Source organism: Schistosoma haematobium, chromosome ZW (genome assembly GCF_000699445.3).
Source record: "Schistosoma haematobium chromosome ZW, whole genome shotgun sequence".
Classification (NCBI taxonomy): domain Eukaryota; kingdom Metazoa; phylum Platyhelminthes; class Trematoda; order Strigeidida; family Schistosomatidae; genus Schistosoma; species Schistosoma haematobium.
Genome location: NC_067195.1, coordinates 59290500 through 59314511, shown reverse-complemented (window position 1 = coordinate 59314511; position 24012 = coordinate 59290500). Strand labels below are relative to the sequence as shown.

The window sequence follows — 24012 nt, the reverse complement described above, 5'->3', positions numbered from 1 at the left end:
ATACGATTATTTGGTCATGATCCAGAAGCCACATCGTTTTGGTTTGCAAGTCCATCTACTGACTTACTATTACTGTAAAAAACGTAACTATTAACCTCAATAATACCTACTATGTCTCATCACATTCAGTTAATGGTTTAAATATATTTATGACAAGATACATTTATCTTCCACCTTCGATGATAGCAAAGTTTTGACCACATCGGTTAACGAAAGTGGCATTTTTCGTTTTACTGTCTGTTTCTAAGCTTGTTATATCTGGCTAGCATTGGACATGAGATCTACTCCCAATTCTTACTTTAAGTTAAAAGGTTTGGACTTTGAGCAATAATCTATTGTTGGTATTATAAGTGTTTTTGAGGTATTTTAAATAAAGTGCCTACTTCCTGAGGTAGTAGTGTCATGTGAATATTTTCCTAGTATTGACGGTCATCCTTTTGAATGCGGGATTCTGATTTCTTCGGTACATTAGATGTGGATTTAGTGGAGGCTTTTGATTTATTTTCTTGCACACTTTGTCGGTGTATTTGTTTTTTCTCACTTTCTGCTTGAGTCATTTCATCTGATGTAGGCCTAATTTTTCCTTGGTGTTTTGACTGCAAGTCCAAGTGGCCTAAAACAAACATGAAAATCAAGTAGTGACAATCCATTTGAGTAATTAAATTTACTGGAAATTAATGAATTCTATCTGAACGAGATGTATGTAGTTAAAGAAGTACAAATTATTCGTAATGAAAACACTGCAGCACTCAGAGAGATTTCGAAACAACCGGTTATTCTTCAAAATCGAAGTACATACGATAACAGGCATCACTTTTTAGAAAAGAAATCAATTGCATCTGGATATTAGAATTAGTAACTAATTGTAGGTTTTTTTGCATTGACTAAAGTTTACTGAAATTCTAGTGTTATTAAGCAGTAAGTGGGAGAGGTACGTATTTCCAAATCACACAAGGTTCGCCTGGTTTGGCAATGAGTGTTTATCAAAATCCACATATATTTTAGAGAACACTTGTTAATGGTAACATTAAAATAAACATTTGTAGTAGTTAGTCAGACAGAGATTCGACTACATATCCCCAATTGTCTTGTTTATCCTTTCTTTTAATCAGTGTAAATAATCCAACCATTTTTTATCTTCATTTTCGATTGGCTAAAAGTTTTAATGGACAATCATATTTTCGTCCAGTAATGATTCTTTGTGATCACAGACAAGGCATTGTCTTCTGGTATCTCTCCAATGTAGTGAGATAATATTCTGTGACTATTTGACTCTATGCATATATGTCTCAGTTTCTACTTTGCCAGTGATCAACTAAAGGTGCTTTAGGGGGTAGTCGTATTTGTTGTCTGAGGCAGTATCTACCTGTATCAGCTTATTTTTCGTATGGACTAGGACCGTAATTTGATTTGAAAATTAATACCATCGAATATGTATAATATAGCCATGAATTTTGATTTATTGAGTTAAATTGTGAAAGTTGGCTTTTATATGAGTGCTTTTAATGTAGGGATAACTTTGACCACATTACTACTTGGTGAAGAAATATCCTTGTGAAGATTTAATGTTATTCAATGTTCTATTTTTAGGCCATTGAAAGTGTTCGCTCTTTACCTATTTGATAAGATGACTAACAAAGTTTAATACTGATTTATATATCATAAAAGAACAGTAACTAAAATTAGTATGTGCGACTCGCAGTTTGTGATTTATATTGCTGCTTATTGTTCATCACATAATTCATAAACACTTTTCCTTACCTTCACGATGTTTATCCCATAACGGTAGAGCTAGGTTGTTTGTATACGTAGAACTTAACGGTTTAATAGGGATTTGACTCATTGTTGATTTAGAAGAATTTATAAAAGGATAAAATGTATTATTAAGGGTGTTACTAAATGAGGTTGTTATATTAGGTTGAATTGATGTTAAACGGCTAGAAACTGCAAAGTCTATCAGTTGTTGAAGTCGTTGAAATATCATCATATCAGGATTTGGAGAAAATCGCGTATCCACATCCAGCATTCTTCCGATAAGATCCCGAAATGTCCCGAGCTTTTAAAAATAAAACAAAAGCTCGTGTTATGTTAATGCTTAGCAATGTTTTTAGGGATACTCGAACTTCATAGCCTCAAGGAGACTGACAGCCTCTTATGGATCTGAATCTCCACTACTTGGTTTCGTGATTTCTGATGATATCCAGTATGACCGGGAAGTTATGGGACTGAATTTGTACACTAACTAAATACTGGATATTATGCAACACGTTGACAGAATATTGTTTTAAGTAGCTGCATACTAAATTTAGGGCTCATTATTGACTCTTAAAAGTTTCAGTATTGAATAATGTGTATTACAATATTAAGTCACTCATTTTTTGTCTGTTATCATTAGGAAATAGGTCCTGTGACCAAATAATACTTAATGGCCTATCAAGAATAATATCACTCGTTTATTGAGAAAATGGTGCATTTCTTTTGTTCTCACACGCGAGAGTAAGACGCTACTATAGATCAATGAAATATCCTAGTGATTAAAAGGTTTTGTAGGTATAGCTTTTCGGCATAACACATCCTTTTATACTTCATAAAAAAGGTGTCAATGAAATCTTGTTACTCTTAAAAGCATTTTGGTTACTTCTGCTTTGCATGGAAAGTAGTAGGTAAAGTCACCATTCAAATTAAAACTAGAGTATTGTTTATACGTATCAATGCCAAGGTTGGGCTAGGTAGTTTTGGAAAAAATGAGCATTGGTTAGTGAGCTGATATATATATTTTTCGTTATATCCCAATGAGTAGAAAAAATGTATTTCTGATGTTTTGCGACTTAGTTTTATGCCGCTTCTTCAGAGTAAGTAAATTACCGGATAGAATTAACACAAGTTGTATATTCTGTCTCAGTATTTTGCTAGGTTCGTATTTCTTTTTGTCATTTTTGTAATTTTTGACTCATTTTCTGTTAAAGTTTCATTCTTACTAAGTATTACATTCAATCTTACTAATTTCCCAAAAGTTTTATCAATTATTATTCAATGAAATTGCGAAGGAGCTGAGTTTTGTGCATTACAATGCTTTCGTTAATAATTAAATCTTAATGGTTGAATTCGTGAGTCAATCTAAGCCAGACCACCATTGAAAACCTGGAAGCACTGGACGACCGTCTCGTCCTAGTATGAAACTCCTCAGTAGTGTGCATCTGCAATCCCACACGTAGGACTCGAACCCAGGTATTTCGATTTCGCACGTGAACGCTTAAGCTTTACTAAAATGAGAATCTCTTCTTTGAATCTCGTTTTATTCCATGATTCAATTAATAAATTGAAAAAAAGACTGAATATTGATATACTAATTACAGCTAGAAAATTTCTTATTCACTCTTTAACAAATTATATTGTTAATAATTATTACGGTAGTAGTAGAATTTGAACTTACTTCTTTCTTTTTAGCATGTACATTAACTAATAAACTTTTTGCCATTTTAAATGCTTCATGTTTATTTTGTGAATTTGAATGTTGTTGTTCAATTAATTTTTGAAATTTCTCCGTTTTTTGTATTTGAAGTTTCAAAGATCCATTCAATTTTTCAATTTGTTTATCCTAATTTTATTATTTTTTTTAAATACGAAAAATGTAGTGTTATAAAATCTCTATGCAAGAAATTAGTTGAAGCATCTTATTTTCAAGCTATTGATAAATGTGGACTTGTAAAAATATATTATCAGTTAATATAACGACGTGAACGAAATACTACGAGTTGAAAGTAGTAAAAGTACCAAGTGATATATGTGCTTTAACTTATGTATTCTAGGATGTCGGTTTTTTTTTAAATTTCAGTCCTTTTAACATTTTACTTTCAAAGTATACCCAGTCATATACTTTTTAAAGTTTTCTTAGATTTTGTATGGAACTTTACTATGCATCTAGTGTTGACGAAGTAATTTTAGTGTGAGTGGTGATTAAGAGTTTTTAGTTTATACAGTAGATTACTAAGTATTAGTCCAATTTTCTAAATGTAGTTTTATACACTGTTTCGGACAACAAGTTAACTAGTCTACAATTAATTGGTTTAGTGTATCGCAGTAAAGACTTCTGGTCTCTGTCTTTCATTGAGAGAGATGAATCCAGTCAGCTGACGTGAATGGACTGTCATTATAAATAACACTAGTTTACAAATTATTTACATACTGCGCTTTATTCTGGTAAATTTGAGCAAAGTAACTTATTTGTAGGCAAAGATGGATAGTGGCTAGCGGTGGAATCCAAGACGTACGTTTCGTTATACTTGGAATTTTTCAGCTGGATGTACCTGCATCTCAGAACTGATGTTCACTCTGGACCCTGGGTTTAAACTTCACCCTATCGCACTAGCAGTTGGTTGAGTGGATAACGCGATGGCGTTTGAAGCGAACGGTACTGGGTTCGAGTCCCAGAATGAACATCAATTCAGAGAGGTAGGTACATCCAGCTGACGAGTCCCAAATAGGACGAAACGCGCGTCCTGGATTCCACTCCTAGCCACTTCTCATCCTTGCTTATAAAGCTTGTGATCTAAGGCAATATCGAGACAGGATGCACAATGACAACAAGAGACTGACCAATTGCAGCACTAAACATCAATGGGAAGATTCAAGTAACCAATACGAATTGAATTTATAACTTATTTATAGATTTACTGGTATCATTTATACTTTCTGAAAATGATAATCTATTACGAACTCATTTATTTACAAAACTCTGAGGACACTCCACACTAGCTTAGACATGGTTTTTTGATTTCAGGATTTTTCAAAATAATCACTACCCAAACAACTTCAAATCTGTTACATTTTGACAAAGGCATCTTTATTAAAAGATTATGACCGAATCCACTCATTCATTATGATGTAGTTATCAGTCTCGCATCACCCTAATGACTTCAGCTTACAACAATTGGTTTCGTAACATTTCATGTTCTGAATTACAAATTCTTTTTCTACAGTTTTGCATATTTAATGAGCTTTATTTATTTTACTCTGTCAATCTATCCAATTTTTAACGTTGTTGTTGCGTAACATTGGTATCGCTTATTTCCTAGAAACTTCTCTCCATGCTTTTTGAAACTTTCTGTTCTAGAACTTTTACATTAATTAAAATAAATATATGAAAAAAATGAGGTAAATAATGGATACACAAAGAAATTTATTTTGAAGTATGGCAAGACGATTACTGAAAGTCTTAACCAAATGTTAATAGAAAAGCTGCCTTCATTCGTCTTGGATTCAAAAGATAAGGAGATTTTGGGCAGAGTTGATAAAAGGATTATAGCAGTGCTAAAGAGAAGTTTCTTTGCAACCCAACTATTGTTGGTGTATAACACCAGATATTCTTTAAATCAATCAAAATGGATCAATACCCTTCTGAGGTCGCCTCGAAATGTATTTACCAGTTTACATGTACTTTTGGAAGCAAGTACATAGGAAGGACTGAAAGTCGGGTATCAGCAAGGTTTTCGGAACATATTCACTGTATGTTGTGTTTAAAGCGAAGTAAAGTTATTTTATGTGCGATCACTAAGCATTTAATAGATAGTAGACACAACGTGGTTGTTTCAAATGTATTCAAAATAATTAACAGGCGATGTGCACCACTTTTACACCGCTTTTCTGAGGCCATTGCGATCAAGCGCTTCCAACCTGACTTGTATACAGAAAGAAAATGTACTAAACCTACCATTACCATGGTAAGACAGTTGTATTATCTTCTTATTATGATTTATAACTTAAGGTAAGACTTCCGTTAACATTCACTGATGACATAAACTTTAATTTTGTATTAAACAGAAGCCTTGATTGTTAGCCATTTGGTGACAACTTGTTTTGATTCATTGTCTCTTTATTACTATTTATAACTTCACCCCCTTCTTTTTTTTATCACTTCAGCTTTAACATATATAAACTGTTATGTTAAATATGTTGTTTCGTACTAAACTTTATTAATAATGGTACGGAGTAAAAATGTAGCTCGTTTGCAACTGATGACAAGCCTTAAAATATAATGTGCTAACTTAATTCTGGAAATATTATTCTTCTCGCTTTATTTAAATTTATGAAAGGATAAGGATTAATGAAATATTTAACTGCCAGAACATCTTTTTCCAGGTTTATTAGTTTCCTATTAATTTCTATCATTATGATAAAAATTATTTACAATGATTTTAAATAAACAGTACTGTTGTTTCTAGATTGTAAGCAATTGAAGAGAGTACCTGGAATATGTGAGTTTATATCATTCTGTTACAGTTGTTGTTTTAACTGTGCTCAATTTTATAAAACTAGAAATTGGTATAAAGTTTAGATAATTTGTCAGGTCATCTATGATAACAATATTGAATAGTATAGGTTCAAATTTGTCTAACATTTTCAAGTATTTCGGTAGCAATGTACGAGAGATTAGAAGTTGCATCAATAGATGTCACTGATATTATAGCTTTTACTAAATGATCTTAGCTCTAGGAATTATCTTTACCATACTTGAGACATGAATGTAACGCATTTATGAAGTTCACTTTTATTCAGTTGGTTTTGGATTACCCTGTTTATATGATAGATAGTGAATCTACCCAGATGTTCAAAAGGAAGCCGGATTCGGACATGTGACTGAATGTTTAGTGAGATTACAGTATAAAACATAAAAAGCTAAATATATATGCATATAAATACTTAAGTACTTAATTTGTGGACGTAGACTACATTCACACAACTGAATACTTACCAGATTTACAATATTTAATGTACTTCACAAAAAATAATGTTAAAATTTATTGTCGTCCTAAATTTAACAACTTACTCTATCTGAAATTTGTGATTCGAAGTTATTTTTGACATCATTCAATTCTATCTGTTTACTTTCAAGTTCTTCTTGTAATTTAGCTAAAATTTGGTCATTACACTTCGGATTTTGTGCATTTGCCTTATGAATTTCTGTTATTTGTTCAAATAATTCACTCAGTTGATCAGAAAAACATTTTATTAATTTCTCATTACATAAGTTACACAAGTTTTTGATTGATCGCCAATCTTTTAATGATAACTGACCTTGTTTCATTATAATTTGATCTGTTATATATTCAATCTGTTTATGATCACAATCATTTTCTGACAGCTCCTTGCTCATCTGTAAATGGCATGGTAAATGTGACTGATGACATTCTAGATCATGTAAACATTTATTTGGATAATCAGAATTCCGAACAAATTGTTCATTTGGAACTAATGGTTCATGATTTTTAAAATGATGATGATCACGTATTTCACTTGACTGAACACATACCCATGGTAAGCAACCTCTATTTAATAGATGCTCAATACGATCTGTAAATTAAATAAGTTGGGCAAGAAAAAATAACTCAGGGAAAAAAAGTATTTATTATATAATACAAACACTAATAGATTAGAATTTGAGTAAATGATAAACTTTATTTATTTATCAGCCAGCTGATGTAACTTCTAAAGGATTCTTTAATATTTCATAAGCAACAGGTCAATAACATAATAAGAAATTCTTATAACTTGTGACCGCCGATTAGAGAGCAGTGATGCGTGAACCCGTATGAACAACCTGGAGTTCTGATTGGTCCTGCTTTCCGCCTAGCCCAGCCAGTTAAGTCCAGAACACCAATCCGAGCCTCTGCGATATGAATCATTATATTTCAAACATACTGTGTTTATATACCAATCAAACAGACCACAAAGTACCAATAAAATATGAAACAACATTTATACAAGAATTAGCCAGATGTGGCTGTGGATGAGGGAGGCAGTGACTAATAGACAGGGAATAATTCAAGAATGGAAAATCGTATAATAACAGTTCATAGGTTAAAATAAAGCTTATAGTAAGAGGAACATGAATATGTTTAGTTTATTTATTTAATAATTATACGATAAACATATACGTTAGTATTGGTCCATAAAAGGATCCCAAAGTTACCATTCATTATGTTTATCGGGACCTAACAGAAATGAGTACTATTTAGATTCCTAGGTGACACTAAATCATGTTTACTATTGGAATAGAAATGATACCCTTAGTGATATAACTAATAATAATATTATTATTATTTCACAGAGTATAGATTTGTTTTATTTAAAAAATATCGATAAACAATAAACTTAACAATCACTTGAATTTAATTCTTGTTGTTGATTGATTTAAACTCTTAGGTAACATACATAATAAGTCTCAATAACAAAATTTACTATAAATTTCTTCATACAGTTATTTTACATAAAATTTCTAAGTTGTAAATATAACCATTAGATAATATTAGAATTAAACGTTTTAATTCTGTATTCTTTTTGTTATATCCGAGCGAAGATTAAGTCACGAGTAACTTCTGAGACATTAATTGACTAATATTATCTATACATTCTTATGGTATAATTATTCAATAATTGGATTATATATATTTATATTCCTCTTATTATAAGCTTCATTTTGACCTATAATTTATTATTGTACGATTTATGGTTCTTAAGCTATGTTCAGTTTATTAACTACTGCCTCCCACGTTCACAGCCATTTTTTAGCTTTATTGTGTACGAATGTTATTTCCTATTTTATGGTGCGTTGCGGTCTGTTTGATTGATATATAAACCCAGTATGTTTGAAATAAATAATTCGATTCGATTCGCATATTGGGAGCTGGTATTTCGTGTTCTGGACTCAAGTGGACGGACTAGGCGGACATACGACCTATAAGGACGCTAGACTGCCCATACCGGTCGAACGTCATTGGTTTGGCACAGTGCGAAGATTGTACAAGTCGTATTTTGATTGGTGGGTAAATCGCGTGATAAAAGCCGGACATATAGTCATAACACTTTCGAAAAAAAATTAATATTAAATGTTTAATAATTGAATTCATGAGTTAATTGAAGCTGGACCATCATGGAAAACCTGAAAGCACTGAATGACAGTTTCCTCCTAGTATAGGACTTCTCAGCAATGTGCACCCACGATCCTGCTTCGCGAGATTCGAACCCAAGACCTACCAGTTTCACGCGCTAGCACTTAACCTCCAGACCACTGAACCGGTATCCAATGGTGTTAATGACTAAGTTTAACCAATCCACGAAATTGCGCCACCGTCCACCACTGTCTTCCGTGAGTTACTATCTCAAAACAGACCCGACCGTCCAGTGCTTCCAGGTTTTTCATGGTGGTCTAGCTTCAATTGATTCATGAATTCAAGTATTAAATTACTATAATATCCACAAAATCCCTATCTAATTATAATATTAAATACATTCAGGGAAATGTGTTTTATTAAGTATGCAGATCAACACTAAGTGGTTATATTTCTTACATCCATTTTGAATTGATTAATAAGTTTACTTATTGAAACTAAAGATTGACGTATGATATATTTATCTATTTAATGTAAAATAAAACTTGTTACCTAGAAAGTTAGTAAATTTAAACAGCCTTAACCATCAAAATTTAACTATTTAATAGGGAATGTTTCAAGGTTTCTTGTCGGATAATCCTAATTCCTTAAACTGGTTGATCAGACCCACGTAATACCACTGTAGTGTAACTCGGTATCAAAGTACAAGTATATGTTTCTAGGTAAAGAGCTTGAACAAGTATATTTTGATATCAAGTACACTTAGTATGACATAGAGGCCCATTTGTGTTACTGTATTATCTTTAATTTTTTTTTGTTTTTCAAATGTTTTCCCCACTTTACTGATAGTACATTTGTAGAAATTATTCGTTACACCTAATTCTCAGCAAACAGAAAATTATACAATGATACTATAAGTGTTTTAAAATTTCTATTAAGTATAAATAATTATAATGAGAAAAAACTGTCTTGTATACACATTAAATAGAACTGTACATTTGTCCAGATAAACTGAGACCTTCGTTTTGTGACTATTAACATCACAGTGAATTTGAATTAAATTAGTCTGTTCTCCAGGTATTAGGATAACGTTAGCTTTTATAAGTTAGTTTTTAATAGAGTCACCAAAATACAAACACTTCGTTGAAATCTAACTTGTCTTACTAAAATTTCTTAGTATTATCTTTAAGTAACCATAATAATTGGTGGCACAAAATAAACTAAAGAAAAATGTCTTACCTAGACAAGCTGAAATCATTTCAGTTGGTTTAGCCTCTTGATGATCGATTTGTATGCTCAAATAATCGCACAGTTGGATCAACAACGATTTCACCTAAGTAATGGTAAATACATTTATCATTATTATTAAATTAAATTGCAATTAAGCCACCAGTTGTCGACCATCTTTAAAATGGGGCCTGATGCAGATGTGGGTTGGCCCACGTTGCCATACTACATTTGTATGATGTGATGAAAATAACAAAAAAGTTCGGAATCATGTAGTAACAAAAGAGATTAAATCTGAGGAATATGGTTAGAAAATAATACGGGAAGGTATGTATGAAATAATATTGAAATTCAAGACTGACAGCAGCATAAACACTTAATGCATCTGCGCCCTTATGAACAATTCTGTGTCACATCACTCAAAGTCTCAAGCCATTCATCATGGTTACTTCGCCAACACAATCAGATAGGCTGCATCTATAGACAGTGGTCAGACCAACAATCAATGAGTAATGTTGATTCTTGGTTTAGGAAAACAATATTCATTGTTGCCAACTCAGATGAATCGATTTCGTAAAAGATAGTGCAAAAATGTGCAAATGATGTATTTAGTGTATGATTTTCACATTTCAATAAGTCGCTGTGCGATAATGCATTAAACAATTAATTTGTTCTTCCCACCTGAGTTTTCGTTCATTATGCCAATGCAGCTCAAATCCAATACTGGTGTCTCTGAAGCAGCCAAAAATTGCCTAATTCTCAAGTTATGAGAATAATAATCTAAATACTTATTTACCTTACAAATGAACTTATTTACTGAAAACATCATTTTAACATCGAAACTATTTAACGAGTAATTATTTCACGTATTTTACTGACTTTCTCTTTTAATTCCTGATCTTGCTTGTATAGAAGATGAAGACCTGATAACTCAGTTTCTATTCGTGCACAATCAGTTTCAGCTTGTTGTACTCGTTCTCTTGCCTGTTTCAATTCTGTATTCATTGCTAAACCAGCTTTATGTTGCGCTTCAAATTGATTTTGAAGTTCAAGTACTTTACTTTGAAAATTATTTCCAGCCTTAAATAAATAAAATAAACAGTAAGTGTTTATTTTAGGTAAACAATTGATTATAATATTATAAGTGAAGATAATAACTATATGAGAATGAAATAATACCATTGTTGGGGATTATTTATTGTTTTCCGTTAGAATACAAGTCATGGTAAACTATAACTGAAACTTTCACAAAATACATTCTATTTGTCAAATTAAATAACATTTTGCTCGATATTATTTTTTCAAGATTGTCACCGGTACATTACAACTGTCACATGAATCAACTATGTACAATTCATATAATACTGAGTTTAATCAGTCAGTCAGTAACAACGTAGAACTTCATACGCACGTACATCAGTTCGAGTTGCCACACCATATTAGCACAGAGATGCTGTTGTCGATTCAAATCCCGTAATGGTATAGGTAGTAGGAGTATAAGCAGTAATCGGGAAAATTAGGGTTTGAAGATGTTATTCAAGAATTATAATCCAGTGAAATAAGTTTGGAAAGAGGAAAAAGAAAGGGACATGAAGAATTCAAAAGATTAGAATTTGGGAGAACACAAAGAGTAGATGCACCTGCGCCATTGCAAACGCTTTCGAGCCGTCATTCAAGGTCTCTAACCATCGGTTGCTATCATCTCGCAGTCCCCAACCAGGTAGTTTACACCTACCGACATGGTTCAGTCCACTTGTCAGTGACTTCATGGACTTGTGCCATGTTTTGGTCTGGCCGCCCCTAGCTTTCTCCCAACCTACTCCTATACCACTGAACATCGCACGTCGAGGCAGCCGGTGGTTGGGCATACGTAACACGTGTCCCAGCCATCTCAACTGATGAAGTTTAACTACTTCATCAATTGGTTTGCCACCCTTACCTAGTATCCGTTTCCTAACAACTGCGTTACTTACTCGATGATCCCAGGATATACGAGAAATGTTTCGAAGACACTTATGATCAAATACTAGCAACGTACGAATATCCTCTACTCTTACTGGCCATGTTTCACTGTTATAAAGTAGGACGGAACGAACTGCTGCACAGTAAACCCGTCCTTTGGTCGGTAGACGGATATCTCGCCTACGCCATAAATGATGCAATTTGGCAGAAGCTAGTCGAGCCTTCTGTATCCGTGCTGAGATTTCGCCACACACCAGACTACAAGGGCTGATGAGACTTCCAAGATAAGTGAAGCGGTCAACACGCTCAATTACTTCACTCCCTATCATTAGTTCAAGTGTCAATGCCACCCAATCCTGAAGCAACATTTTGCATTTCGAGGGGGAGAATCGCATCCCGAACATCTTTCCATCCTAACCCCTTCCGTCCTTGTGAGAAGGCAGCATCGCCGCAGATGCTGGTTGTCCGAGGGAAACACCTTGCTGCTGTCACACCCCTCTACAGTCAGCAGTACGACTCCACCCTCAGACCTTGAGTTGCTGCTTTTAGTCTTACCGTTCTCCAGTCGACCTGCATGGCATGGCAAAACCTACAGGAACATATGTTCCAGTCAATATAGCTCGGTTGGGTCATCACGATAGGCCAGCCCAACCACCGCGTCAAGGTAACAGCTACGGTCGGGTTTAACCATTTATCTATGAATAAACTATCAGCTTACCTCACGCATTTGAACATTTTGATCTAAAATTCTCACTATAGATTCTTTGACACCTATTTCAGTTGGTTCACATGGTTTATCAATTGTTGATAAAGATGCAGAAAGTGATGTTCTGGTGTAGAAAGAAAATAATGAAATGATAACAACAAAATGTTTCTAACATTTACGGTTATCTCATGTTAATTAGATAAATGTAAGTACTTTGAACTGTTGAAATTACCAAAATCTCCACAAAAAACCTTCTGGTAAGTACTTTCTGTTAACAGATTTATTTATTTTTGGTGTTTTGCCATAAGGTCGTCCTGCTCTCTCTCGTTCTGGACTATCTATATCATTTTCAACTTCATTTACTGTTGAGTACTTGTATCGATTTATTGTTCAGGTTGATAGGGTATGGACAATAATTGAAGGCTAGCTGAAAGCCAGTCGAACTGTTCCTTAAACTGTTCTACCTATCTATCTAATCTAGATTGAGAGTGAATAATAGTTGCATCTGATACTTTAGGTAGTTATGTAAATGCCGATATTGGTGTTTGAGTATGATAAATATCGTGAAATTTATGCTATTATGAACCAAGTCAATCTAGCTGTAAAACGTTGAGTATGGAAGGACCGCTAAGAGCAGTTCCGCCGTATGCTACAAAACTGACCCTTTTAGAGCTGAAAACATTCGACGGCCCTCAGTGTTCTATAATCGATGATCTCAAAGAGTCTATCGCATTTTGTAGCAACAACATGCTAACGATAATTTTGTCCGGCAGTCCGTTTTTGGTTATAGCGACAGAGATTCACTTGGTGTCTCCATCTTTCAACACCAACGAATGTTATTTCATCGATTTCCACATCCGTCATTATTTGCCAACATTAGGATTGGGTGGACAGAGAAGAAGATTGATTATTCTGTGATCTTGTGGCTCTGACTTCTGTTGGTCCATTACAACTTCATGGCCGGGGTCTTCGAGGTGCTGCAACGTAAGATATGATTCAAAATAAGATTTAACTGATATTTTATTTTATTTTTTCTTTGCATTCTCCATAAAAGTGAGAGGAACTTTGTCAGCTAAAAGAAACGCTTCTTGTTTGAGATTTTAACTTAACTATATCTTTTGTTTATTGACATTCTTACTCACTTATTCATGAACTCTACGATTAGTTAAATTATGTTGTAATATACTTACCCTCTAGCAGAAGTACAGAAAGTACTTTAAAAATAAATAGACAAAAAGAAATGAAAGTTTGGATCTAGCGTTTATTATTGAGAAAAAAGAATGGCTTATAAATTCAGTGAACATCGTTTAAAACCTAGCTGAATAGCTCGTTACTCTGTGTCGAACTTCTTAAGCCAGTTAAATACAAACGTACTGGCTATTGACCAATATCATTTCAATTATTTACCTTATTTATTTTCACTTACAATAAAGCTTTCATTTGTGTACTTTCTATTTGAAGTTTGAATGCAGTTTGTTTATTTCTTTCTTCAATTAATTGTTTATTATTTTGTAATCCATCTATTTGATTACGTAGATCTTTAATGATAATTTCTTTTGCTTGTGACATATTTTGTAATAATGTTAATTGTGAAGTTAAATCTGCATTTTTGGCCTCAAGCAAATTTATTTTCTGTTATAAATAAATGTAAAGTATTGCTGGTTAGCAGTAAAAACAAAAAATAACTACTTTAGTTAGAGTTTTATTTAATTGTATTTTATATGAAGTCGACAGAACTAATCAGACACTGAACAACTTCTGATATTATATTGTTGAGATCTCAGTGTAACCTGAAATCTCATTCATATAATAGGGAGTTTGGTTATTAATTTAAGTGAATAAAATGAGAAAGCCTTGTGGATGAGTATCAGGTGGTTAAAGATTATCATTAATAGGGAATATGTCCAGGTTTTATACTTGTCGGCGTTTATCAACAAGATACACCTACAAAGTTGTGAAGATTAGTAGTCATTGAAGGAGGTTAGGTTTATCATTTTCAAGTTCTGTGATGAAAAGATTGGTTCTCATGAACCTGATAAACGATAGTAGATTTCAGTAGTCTATAAAATACCAAAGAAACAATGGCGTTCTGAAAATAATGAGTCACCACTTTTCCAAAAATCCATTCATTGCTAAAGGCTTTTCTTTGTAACGAGTATGAGATTTAATTCAATCTTAAGTGATTCGCATTGTCCCCTTGTCGATGTTTTTGACAAATATTTGTTCAGCAGTGGTTGGTTTGGATTCCACTGCTAGCCACCATTCATCTCTACTTAAAACTCCTCGTGACTTAATGTCTATATCGAAGCAATCTGCACAGGATATATATATCCCTGAAGAAACTGATGGGTTAAAGTCCTAAACATCAGTGGGAAGATCCAAGCGACCAATGTATATGAATTAGAATTCACTCCATTGCAGTAGTGTGTGACTAAATGGACGCAAATAGTATTGGGTTCGAGTCTCGAAGTGGACATCAGTTTTGGAGTGCAGGTACATCCAGCCAAACAGTCCCAGACAAAACCAAACGCGCTTCCTGGATCCTACTACTAGCCCCGTTCCATCTATTCTATATCAGCTTGTGTCTTAATGATATTAACGAGACAATCTGGACAGGATGGTCGAATTCCAACCAAGACTAATCAAATATCAGTCAAAAATATGGGCAACAGGATATTTCAAACCATCTCAAATTTTCTTATATTTATTTTAAGTCACTAATTATATCCGTTCACCACGTTTACTTACGCATTTTCACAAGATATTACTACCTAAGACGAATGTAGTTATCAATAAATGAAAGAAGTACAAGAATTGGTGGAAGACTAGTCGTAAACATTGACGGATGAATATGATTGGCAACATATCACTCTGTTGAGTTTTTTAATATAACTTTTTGTAATATTCACAAATTAAATGTATATAAAACGTGAATTCAGTTTCAACATTGCATATTCTGCGCTGAAAGTTGTTTTCTTTAATGAAATATATGATATAAAGTGAGCATTACTTTTATTATCTGACAGTAATCACTTTTTCAAAAACGAATGACTTTTTGATCCTGTTTCACTTGAAACAATTCTGATATAAAATGAATCCAATTCTTTAGTCCTACTAATATACATGAGATGAGTACCGTTTACAATGAATTACCATAGTAAGATTCTACTGTTCTATTGAATATTAAAACAGGAAATTATATATCTTCAGTGGTTGTTAAAATATGCAGATTGTATTTACTCATCAAGTAAAAACATAAGTTAGGCTAAAAACTGATAAATCTGTTTGTTTTAACTAACCTTAAAACTGTTATCGCGCTTTTGTCAAATCACATTTGCATAAACACCTTACACAAGTATCATTCTTAACATAGTACTGATAAGTTCTACCAGTTTCCCGTTTAAAACTGATATTTTCATTTTCATCTCTTATCCAAAGTAATGTTATAATAAATTTTTGTAAATATGGGAAGCTTACAATAATTTGCAAAATGATTAAATTAATCAGAATACTGATTTATCACTGATATATAACACTGATACATCACAAAAAAATTATGCCAAAAAAGGTAATGTCATAGTAAAATCCCTTTTTTATGGTTAGTTGGTAAAAGGGGGATTTCGGTCGAATTATTAAAAAATCTTTATATGGTTATAACGTATCCATATTTTGTATTGATAGTTCCGTATTGTTACCAGATTTATTGATATTGCATATTGCATCATCAAAAATAGTTATTTAACTTACTTCATTAAGTATTTTCCTTTCTTGTATGTATTCTTCACTTCTCTTGGTCACTTCATCTGTACTTCGTTTTATTGAATTTAATTCTATAATGGTTCTATTCAAATTAGATGTATTCTGTGTACATTTAAGTTCAAGTAGAGCCGCTTCATCTAAACGCTGTGAAACCTTAACATTGTCATCATTAAAAAAACATTAATTAAACATTTCCTTGAGTTGAACGATGAAACAAGAAAATATATTTGACTCAATGTAAAATTTATAACTAATATATCAAAAATGATGTATTGTATAACGTTTTTAGACATTGAGTAGAAGTTTTCATCATATTGAGAAAATAATGAAATAATTTGAGTGATTAAACGTTTCAGATACTTTAATGTAATACCATGTTCTATCAACTTGTTCACTCCATTTTCAAACATCGAGTTATGAATTGGGATTCGACTTTGTCTAAATAACAGGGAGTAGTACGTCTTAATAATTATTTTATCTATTTGAACACATAAATATTGGTACAACGGGGCACCAGATACATATGCGCCACACAAATCTCATTTGATATGTGTAATGGCTGTGATACTGCTCGGGTGCCCAAACCGAAGCAGGTGGTTTTCTCAGGGGGCCACACCCAGAGCCTTTGACCTAAAGGTCTGATCCACAAGGCAGTGGAGGATCGTAATGAGATGCAGTCCCATGATAGCCGGTGACCAACGACTGGTTCATACTCCGTTTGTTTCCTCAGGGTACTGGAGCCCATTTGCACCATTGGTTTGTAATCAGGGTTTTCCAACTCCCCTAGGTGGACTCTCCGTGTCCACCAACCAGGTTAAAGCGCAGGACTTAATTTTAGTCATTATAAAAAAGTTACACGTTTTGTTGCACATAGTGAATTACTACCCCTTCTTATTGTATAAGCATAATTTGAATAGCTACAAACTCGCAACTAAACAATACAAAGATTTCATGGCTTCAATCATTTTTATTCTGTGATCACTTGTTACAACTACGTTTTCCTAAGATTCCCGGGAATAATATGTTTTACTGTTGTTTTTCACATAACAAGTGAACTTAGTTCAAAGATCACTGAATGTATTCTTCGCATATGCCATTCTAGGTTTGTATTCATATGTTTTTCAACACTCATCATTTTTATATTTGTTATAGACTCCTAGTTATTTCTAAACATTCAGTTAATATACTGGTCTTTTAGATATAATTAACACATCCGATAATTCTATGAAATAACGATTACTTTCTCCATAACATTAGCAAGGTCTGCATTCATTTCAGATAAACCAATTCGACGTCCAAGTTCTAAACGAAATTTATTGAATTCATCAATCTTTTTTTGAAGATTTTTTTGTTCAGAATTTTGACTTTCCGTTAGATTTCTGTTAAATAACGAGAAAAGTTTGGAATATTTACACTTAATAGAAAGAATGGGAGTAATATTTGTTTCGTAATCAAACATTATTTGAAGCACATAGTAACTTAAACAATGATATGAATGTTTCAGTGCTTTTAAATGAGCCTACTAAGTTGCTAAAACTGAATCTTCATCCATACTTAACAGTTATGTTTATTTTAAGATATTATGTTGTCCCAAAGCTAAGAAATTAAAATGAATAGTATTGAACATAGTTAATTTTAATTAGATCTCATGTTATCAGTTTTAAATATCAATCTCACAGTACATTGAAGCCAGTAAAAATTTCAATACATTCGGGTAAAAATATATAGTTCACTTTTTGTCTGTACGTTTTTCAGTATGCACATACACTTTTAACAATTATTGTATGCACAATTGACGAAGTTCATTTGAAGTAATCTATTTGGAGTAGACAAGTAGAAATACTTATTATGCTAAGTGAAACACTTGTCATTAAAATAGTCACCTCTTAGTGATTGTATATATATATGTCATGTCTAGAATATCTTTGTCAACTTCAATGGACTTTGAGGTCTATGAATTATTATCCGTCCATATTGATTTCAGTCTATGATTACCGTTATTGAATTAACCAATATCAATGTATCAAGAATGAGTCAAGCTGACAAACTTTAAAATCTATGAGCATTTTTCATTCAAAACTTACCTCAGACGTGATTCTAAATGAATAACATTGTCTTGAGACTCTCTCGCTACTTTTTGTAGCCCAACTACGGCTGCCTGGCTTCGATGTTTTAATAATTCGTAAGTGTGTAGGTCCTTTTCTAACTTTTCAATGTTCTTTTGATACTCTTTGAGTTTTTCCTCAGCATTCTTCAGGGCAGTTTCTGTTAATTCCAAATGATTTTTAGCTAGACGAGCTTCTTCACGATATTTCTCTTTTTCATATTCTATTTCATGGTACTTGATTTACAAAACATATGAGGAATGATATAAATATAAGAAAATACATTATTGTTTATGAGTAGTAGGATTTTCGATACATTACAAGTTACAGTGAAAGAAAACTGAATCTAAGCAGACTGTTTAAGCATATTAAAATTTAAATACAGAATCCAGTATACACAAAGAATATTGAGTTAATTTGACAAAAAACTTTTTAAAATTTTAATGACTAGTACTAACTGGTTGAACATTTGTCACAGAAAAATGAATACTAACATGAACTTACCACAAGCACAAAGTGGAATTATTCTTCTGACGATTGTCATTATACATCATGTAAATGCAACAGCAACAAGTAAAACTTATAACAGTAATTTTACAGGTAGCAGGAGATGAAGGGCATAATATTTTCATTGCTCATGATTTCTTAGTATTTTACTTTTTTACCTCCCGACCGTTGTTGCTACCTTGACGTGGTAGTCGGGCTTGCCTATCGTGATGAAGCAACCGAGCTGTACTGGCTGGAACAACCGTTCATCAAGGTCCTACCATGTCAGACAGGTCGGTTGAAGAGTGGTAAGACCGAAAGCAACAAACCTAAGGTCCGAAGGCGAAGTCGTACTGCTGAATGTACAGAGGTGTGACAGCAGTAAGGTGTTTCCTTCAGACAACCAACATGACAGCGATGCTGCCTTCCCACAAGGAGGGGTGGGGTTAGAAAAGGTCGACCCTAAAAATGCACACCTCGCCTTATCCCACGGATATCCGTCTCCGGCGGTAAGGTCTCAACAAGTACGGAGCTAACACAAAAATTATCCATAAAAAGGTCGTGTGTTGTCTATTGGGCACTGCGGTCACGCTCTCAGGTCACTAAGACCACCTCTAATCCAGTTTCCTTTTTAGGCACCTCCAGAACAACCCTTCTACGGTGTGGGCAACCGGGTAGTGATAACCACCCTCATGCCTCTAACAGCACTCATTCTTATATTTTATATTAGAAAGCGACTTTACCAATGTCTTCGCCTTTTATGTTTTATTGAGATGTCCTATTGTGTCAATGGTTCATGATTCTGTCCCTCGCGGCACTTCTTATTACAATAGTATGAAACCTGTTTCAGGTTGATCAGTAAATGTGCCATTTTAATCTGACCGTGTATCTTTTGAAGTTGTGTTCAAGTACATTCCTCTATATTTATCGTTATAATTATTCTCATAGGTGTAATGTTTCACTTCTCTTACTGTACCTTTTTATATTCATGTATGCTTCCCTGTATATCTATGCCTACCTACTTACTTATATTTTATTCACTGTTTAGTTGTAAATATAGATTGAGTTCTGCTTAACTCATCGCTTATAAGAATGCTCAAGATATGTGCATTTACAACACTATTATTATTTGACCTTTTAAGTTGAATCATATGTATTAGGACAAAGGATATGTGCAAAAGCAATCCGGGATACATATCTACTCAGTGATTAGTAAATTATAGAGTGAAATGAGCCAATGAAGTCTAACGTCAGGGTGAATACACATTTTTATCTAATAAATAAAGTTTCTTAATAAACACATCATGATTTATGAACCATTTTAGGTTTTACTTCCTAATGTTTCTGTCTTACGTGATTCAGAATCATATTTTGGTGGAATTCACGTCTTTCTGAACATGTTATACTGTGGAATCGTCCGAAGTACGTAGCTTTAGAGCTTTCTGTTCATTATAAAACAGAGTAGATAGCATTAATTGTCAAGAGACATTTACAATAATTAATGATTGTGAGGAATATATGTAACAGTCAACCACGGATAGACTACCTAAAGTAAATTATACGTGTCTTGAGGTTAACATTCAAGCAAAGCAGTGTTTAAATGTTTGGAGACTGAGTTAAGTAACGTAAATGAGTGTATTCCAGTTATATCCGGGAAAAATATGAGTTGTTTCAGAATGTTAAGGAGAAATAAATGCTTCTTATCTTTCATCGTAAAACTTACTTTCTTTTCAAAAATTTCGGCTGTAAGTTTTGCTGTCGCTAGATCTTTCAGTGGATCTCCGTCCATTCAATAGGTTGTTTCTATCAAAAAATTGGAAACAATCATGTTTTTCACTGTCTTGTAAATCGAATGCTTACTTGCGTAAAGTTTACACGTAAAGTTAAAAAACCTTAAACATTTGTAAAGCTTTCAACAAAACGTCTATAGTGCGCTGAAAATGTGAGAAGTTTCTAAATTAATAATCATTCTAATAAAACTGGGTCAAAGCAACAGACAATTATAGTTTTAAACGAAACCAGCTAGTTCGTCTACTCAAAAGGTAACGATCAGTGGTCAAATATGTGACCCGTTTTGTTTTAGATGGATTAGAATTGCTTGAATACCTTTCTGCCTTCGTTTTTCGTTTTGTACTGTCATCACTACGCATAACCTTGAAAAAGAATCCTATGAAATAATTATTCAATCTTTAAAGCTGGTTGTTAACCTTTATGCAACGAACAATCTTCTAAACGATGTTCTCTATATTTCTTTGACATCTATACTCGCGTATTTGGAAAAGCCTATGAGTCTGAAGCAAATACGTGGCTGAGTGCTCACTACTGAAACATCTGTATTGTTTATACGCAATAGTTTTGAACAGCCTCTCTGTTCATAACAAAAGACGTTAGTTCCACCCATAGAAAATATGATATGTACCCGATTTTTATTTCTGATATTCCGTTTTCCTAAACTCAAGTAACTGATCATAGAGCTAGTTTCTCCACATCGTTGCACTGTTTGTGTGAAACATTTACCTTACATAAATGAATTATATCATGGCAGATTGTTGGTAATTATTTAAAATCGTATTCAGGTTTACTGAATGCAAATGAAAACTGATTCATGGTCATATTTATTGGGTGGGTAAATACGTCGAGGTCCGTAGTATGGTTTCAACCTCAGTTACATTATGAGTACCAGTCAAATGTGCATCCAATATATCCTAAGGTCCATCATATGAAGCCAAATACATTGGTGTGTTTTATATTGTTTTAAGGCTTTATGGAATCGAATCGAGAATTTCGATTGATTCATAACTAGAACTTATCTCCCGCCTTGTGAAGGTGGAATAAATTTCCTTTTGCTCTTTCTCTGCTTCTTAATAGACAGGAGATATGGAATCTGTCACAGAAACACTGCACAAATGCAACTGTAAACAATCACTTGAATATTTAGACAAATTAAATTTTATCACACGTATGTCTGCAAGTGTATAACCGCTAACATGCACATACATGCATGTGAGTGTAAAATGTTTCGGAAAACTCATTAGGTTTATTCACTTCACCTTAGGGTGAATATGCTCGAGATTTCGATGAGGCAAAATTATGTGGAATTTAGGGTGTATTAGTTGTTTGTTAAACGAGGATAAATGCGGAATAAATATGCCTGAATCTCTTAGTAATATAGGCATTCGAAAACAGGTCAGATCGAATACGTATTAAGCCGGAAAAGTAGCTATAGATCGTAGTTACTGTTTCCTATGTTTGATATGCCAACGATGAAAACAGGCTAAGCATAAACTCCGGTGATTTGAATTCTTCAACTCTGTTTTAACTTACATTATAATTTCTCCATTTGCGAGTTCGTTTGAAATTCCTCAAACGCTCACCAAAGCGACTTAGTGCGTACAAACAAATATGGCTCCCATGTAACCATTGAAATTCACTTACTTTACAGCAAATGGAATGACATAATTTTTCGAATTTGATTTAACATATACAAATTTATTTGCCCATCGTTACCAACTCGTTCTTTGTTATCATTTGATTTCAGAAGTTTGACACGTAATTGTTTTCAGTTGCCGTTACTTAATCGGGTAGTATTTTCCTTGGTTACATTAATGATCCTGAGACAGGGGAAAGAACAATAAAGACTGAATTCATGTCAGGATGTGGAATGGAAAAAGATAGTCAGGTGGATATGAATAATTAGAAGTGAAATGTTGCTTTATTCATTGTATTATCCAGTTATTTAACTGAAATAACACAGTCCACAACTATGCACAACATTGTCCAGCGCATTTTCAAGGGAATTCATAGCTTGAAAGAATTTTCCGGCTTGATAATTTTCATATTAAAGCATGATGCGTTCATACTTGATCGTGCACACTTTGCCATCCGTTTCTTCGAGGGCGATCTTTTGGGTTAAAACGGTGATTCCGTGTTAGACTGTCATATCTGATTGGTTTGGGCTATTCGGTTGATTGTTCACGCTTATCTGACCTTTATTCCTTCTCCTGCACCTAAAAATAAGGAAAGTCCCTTACCAGGAAGTCAGCATCCAATGTCGAATACTTACAGAGCTAATTATTTTGGGGATTTATTTACCGCTACATTATGTTAATTCGTTATTATAATGACTTCGTGTTGTGCATCTACAAACTTTTTTCCGTGTAAAACTGTACATCTATGGCCTACTTAGCTAAATGAAACTATGGAGTTCAGAATGGTCTTTTAGTTACCGAATAAAATTCATGCCATATCAAAATGTACAGAGAATCGGCAAAAATGCCAATACATACAGGTAGGAAAAATCATAGAGCGAGCAGAAGGCATTGTAGAATATCTTTTGTTATGCATTCCTTACGTGTTACACCTCTAATGAGACAGAATTCAAATGACTGAAGAAGAATTTGAAATATAAACAGGAAAAATCATGTCTCAGAATACCCATAAAACCGAGAAATTGTGCATGTCTGTGATTCCATGGAGAGCCAGTTTTTTTCATAGTTTAGTGCGTGTGAATCATCAAGCACTTTTTGGGTGTATTTAATTTTACTTAGTGATGTGGAGTCGCTCCATAATTTTCAACGAGGATCAACTTTTGAGCCCTAACTTTAGTTATTTTTTACTTTTTGCTTGATGCCAGGATAACTACGATTGTAAATGATAACCCTTTCACTTGATTCACTGGAATTTTAGTAAAGCAGAGGAGCTACAATCCATTCAGCTGTCATGGAGAGAGCTGAGAATAAGGTGTCTCGGAAAAATTAAGCGATTTTATCTACCTTGATTTTGAAGTACGGAAGGTGGATGAAAAATCGTAAAAGTTTTTACTGTTTAATACCTTCATAGCTACGTGGATTGCTCTAGCTTTGGGGCAGAAAATAAGTTT

At 33.5% G+C, this 24012-nt stretch overlaps 1 protein-coding gene across 1 annotated transcript; it reads right to left on the bottom strand.

The window, feature by feature from the left end:
- Positions 1-235: 235 nt before the first annotated feature.
- MS3_00004018 (uncharacterized protein) lies at positions 236-22518 on the bottom strand. Its single transcript, XM_051211899.1, has 13 exons — positions 22458-22518; positions 20857-20936; positions 18627-18883; positions 17783-17921; positions 16531-16695; positions 14210-14415; positions 12796-12907; positions 10995-11195; positions 10128-10221; positions 6827-7350; positions 3434-3598; positions 1762-2056; positions 236-613 (listed from the first exon to the last, which is right to left on the bottom strand). The coding sequence occupies exons 2-13, from the start codon at positions 20920-20922 to the stop codon at positions 417-419; spliced, it is 2421 nt and encodes an 806-aa protein (XP_051072022.1). The 5' UTR covers positions 20923-20936; positions 22458-22518; the 3' UTR covers positions 236-416.
- Between the last annotated feature and the right edge of the window lie 1494 nt (positions 22519-24012).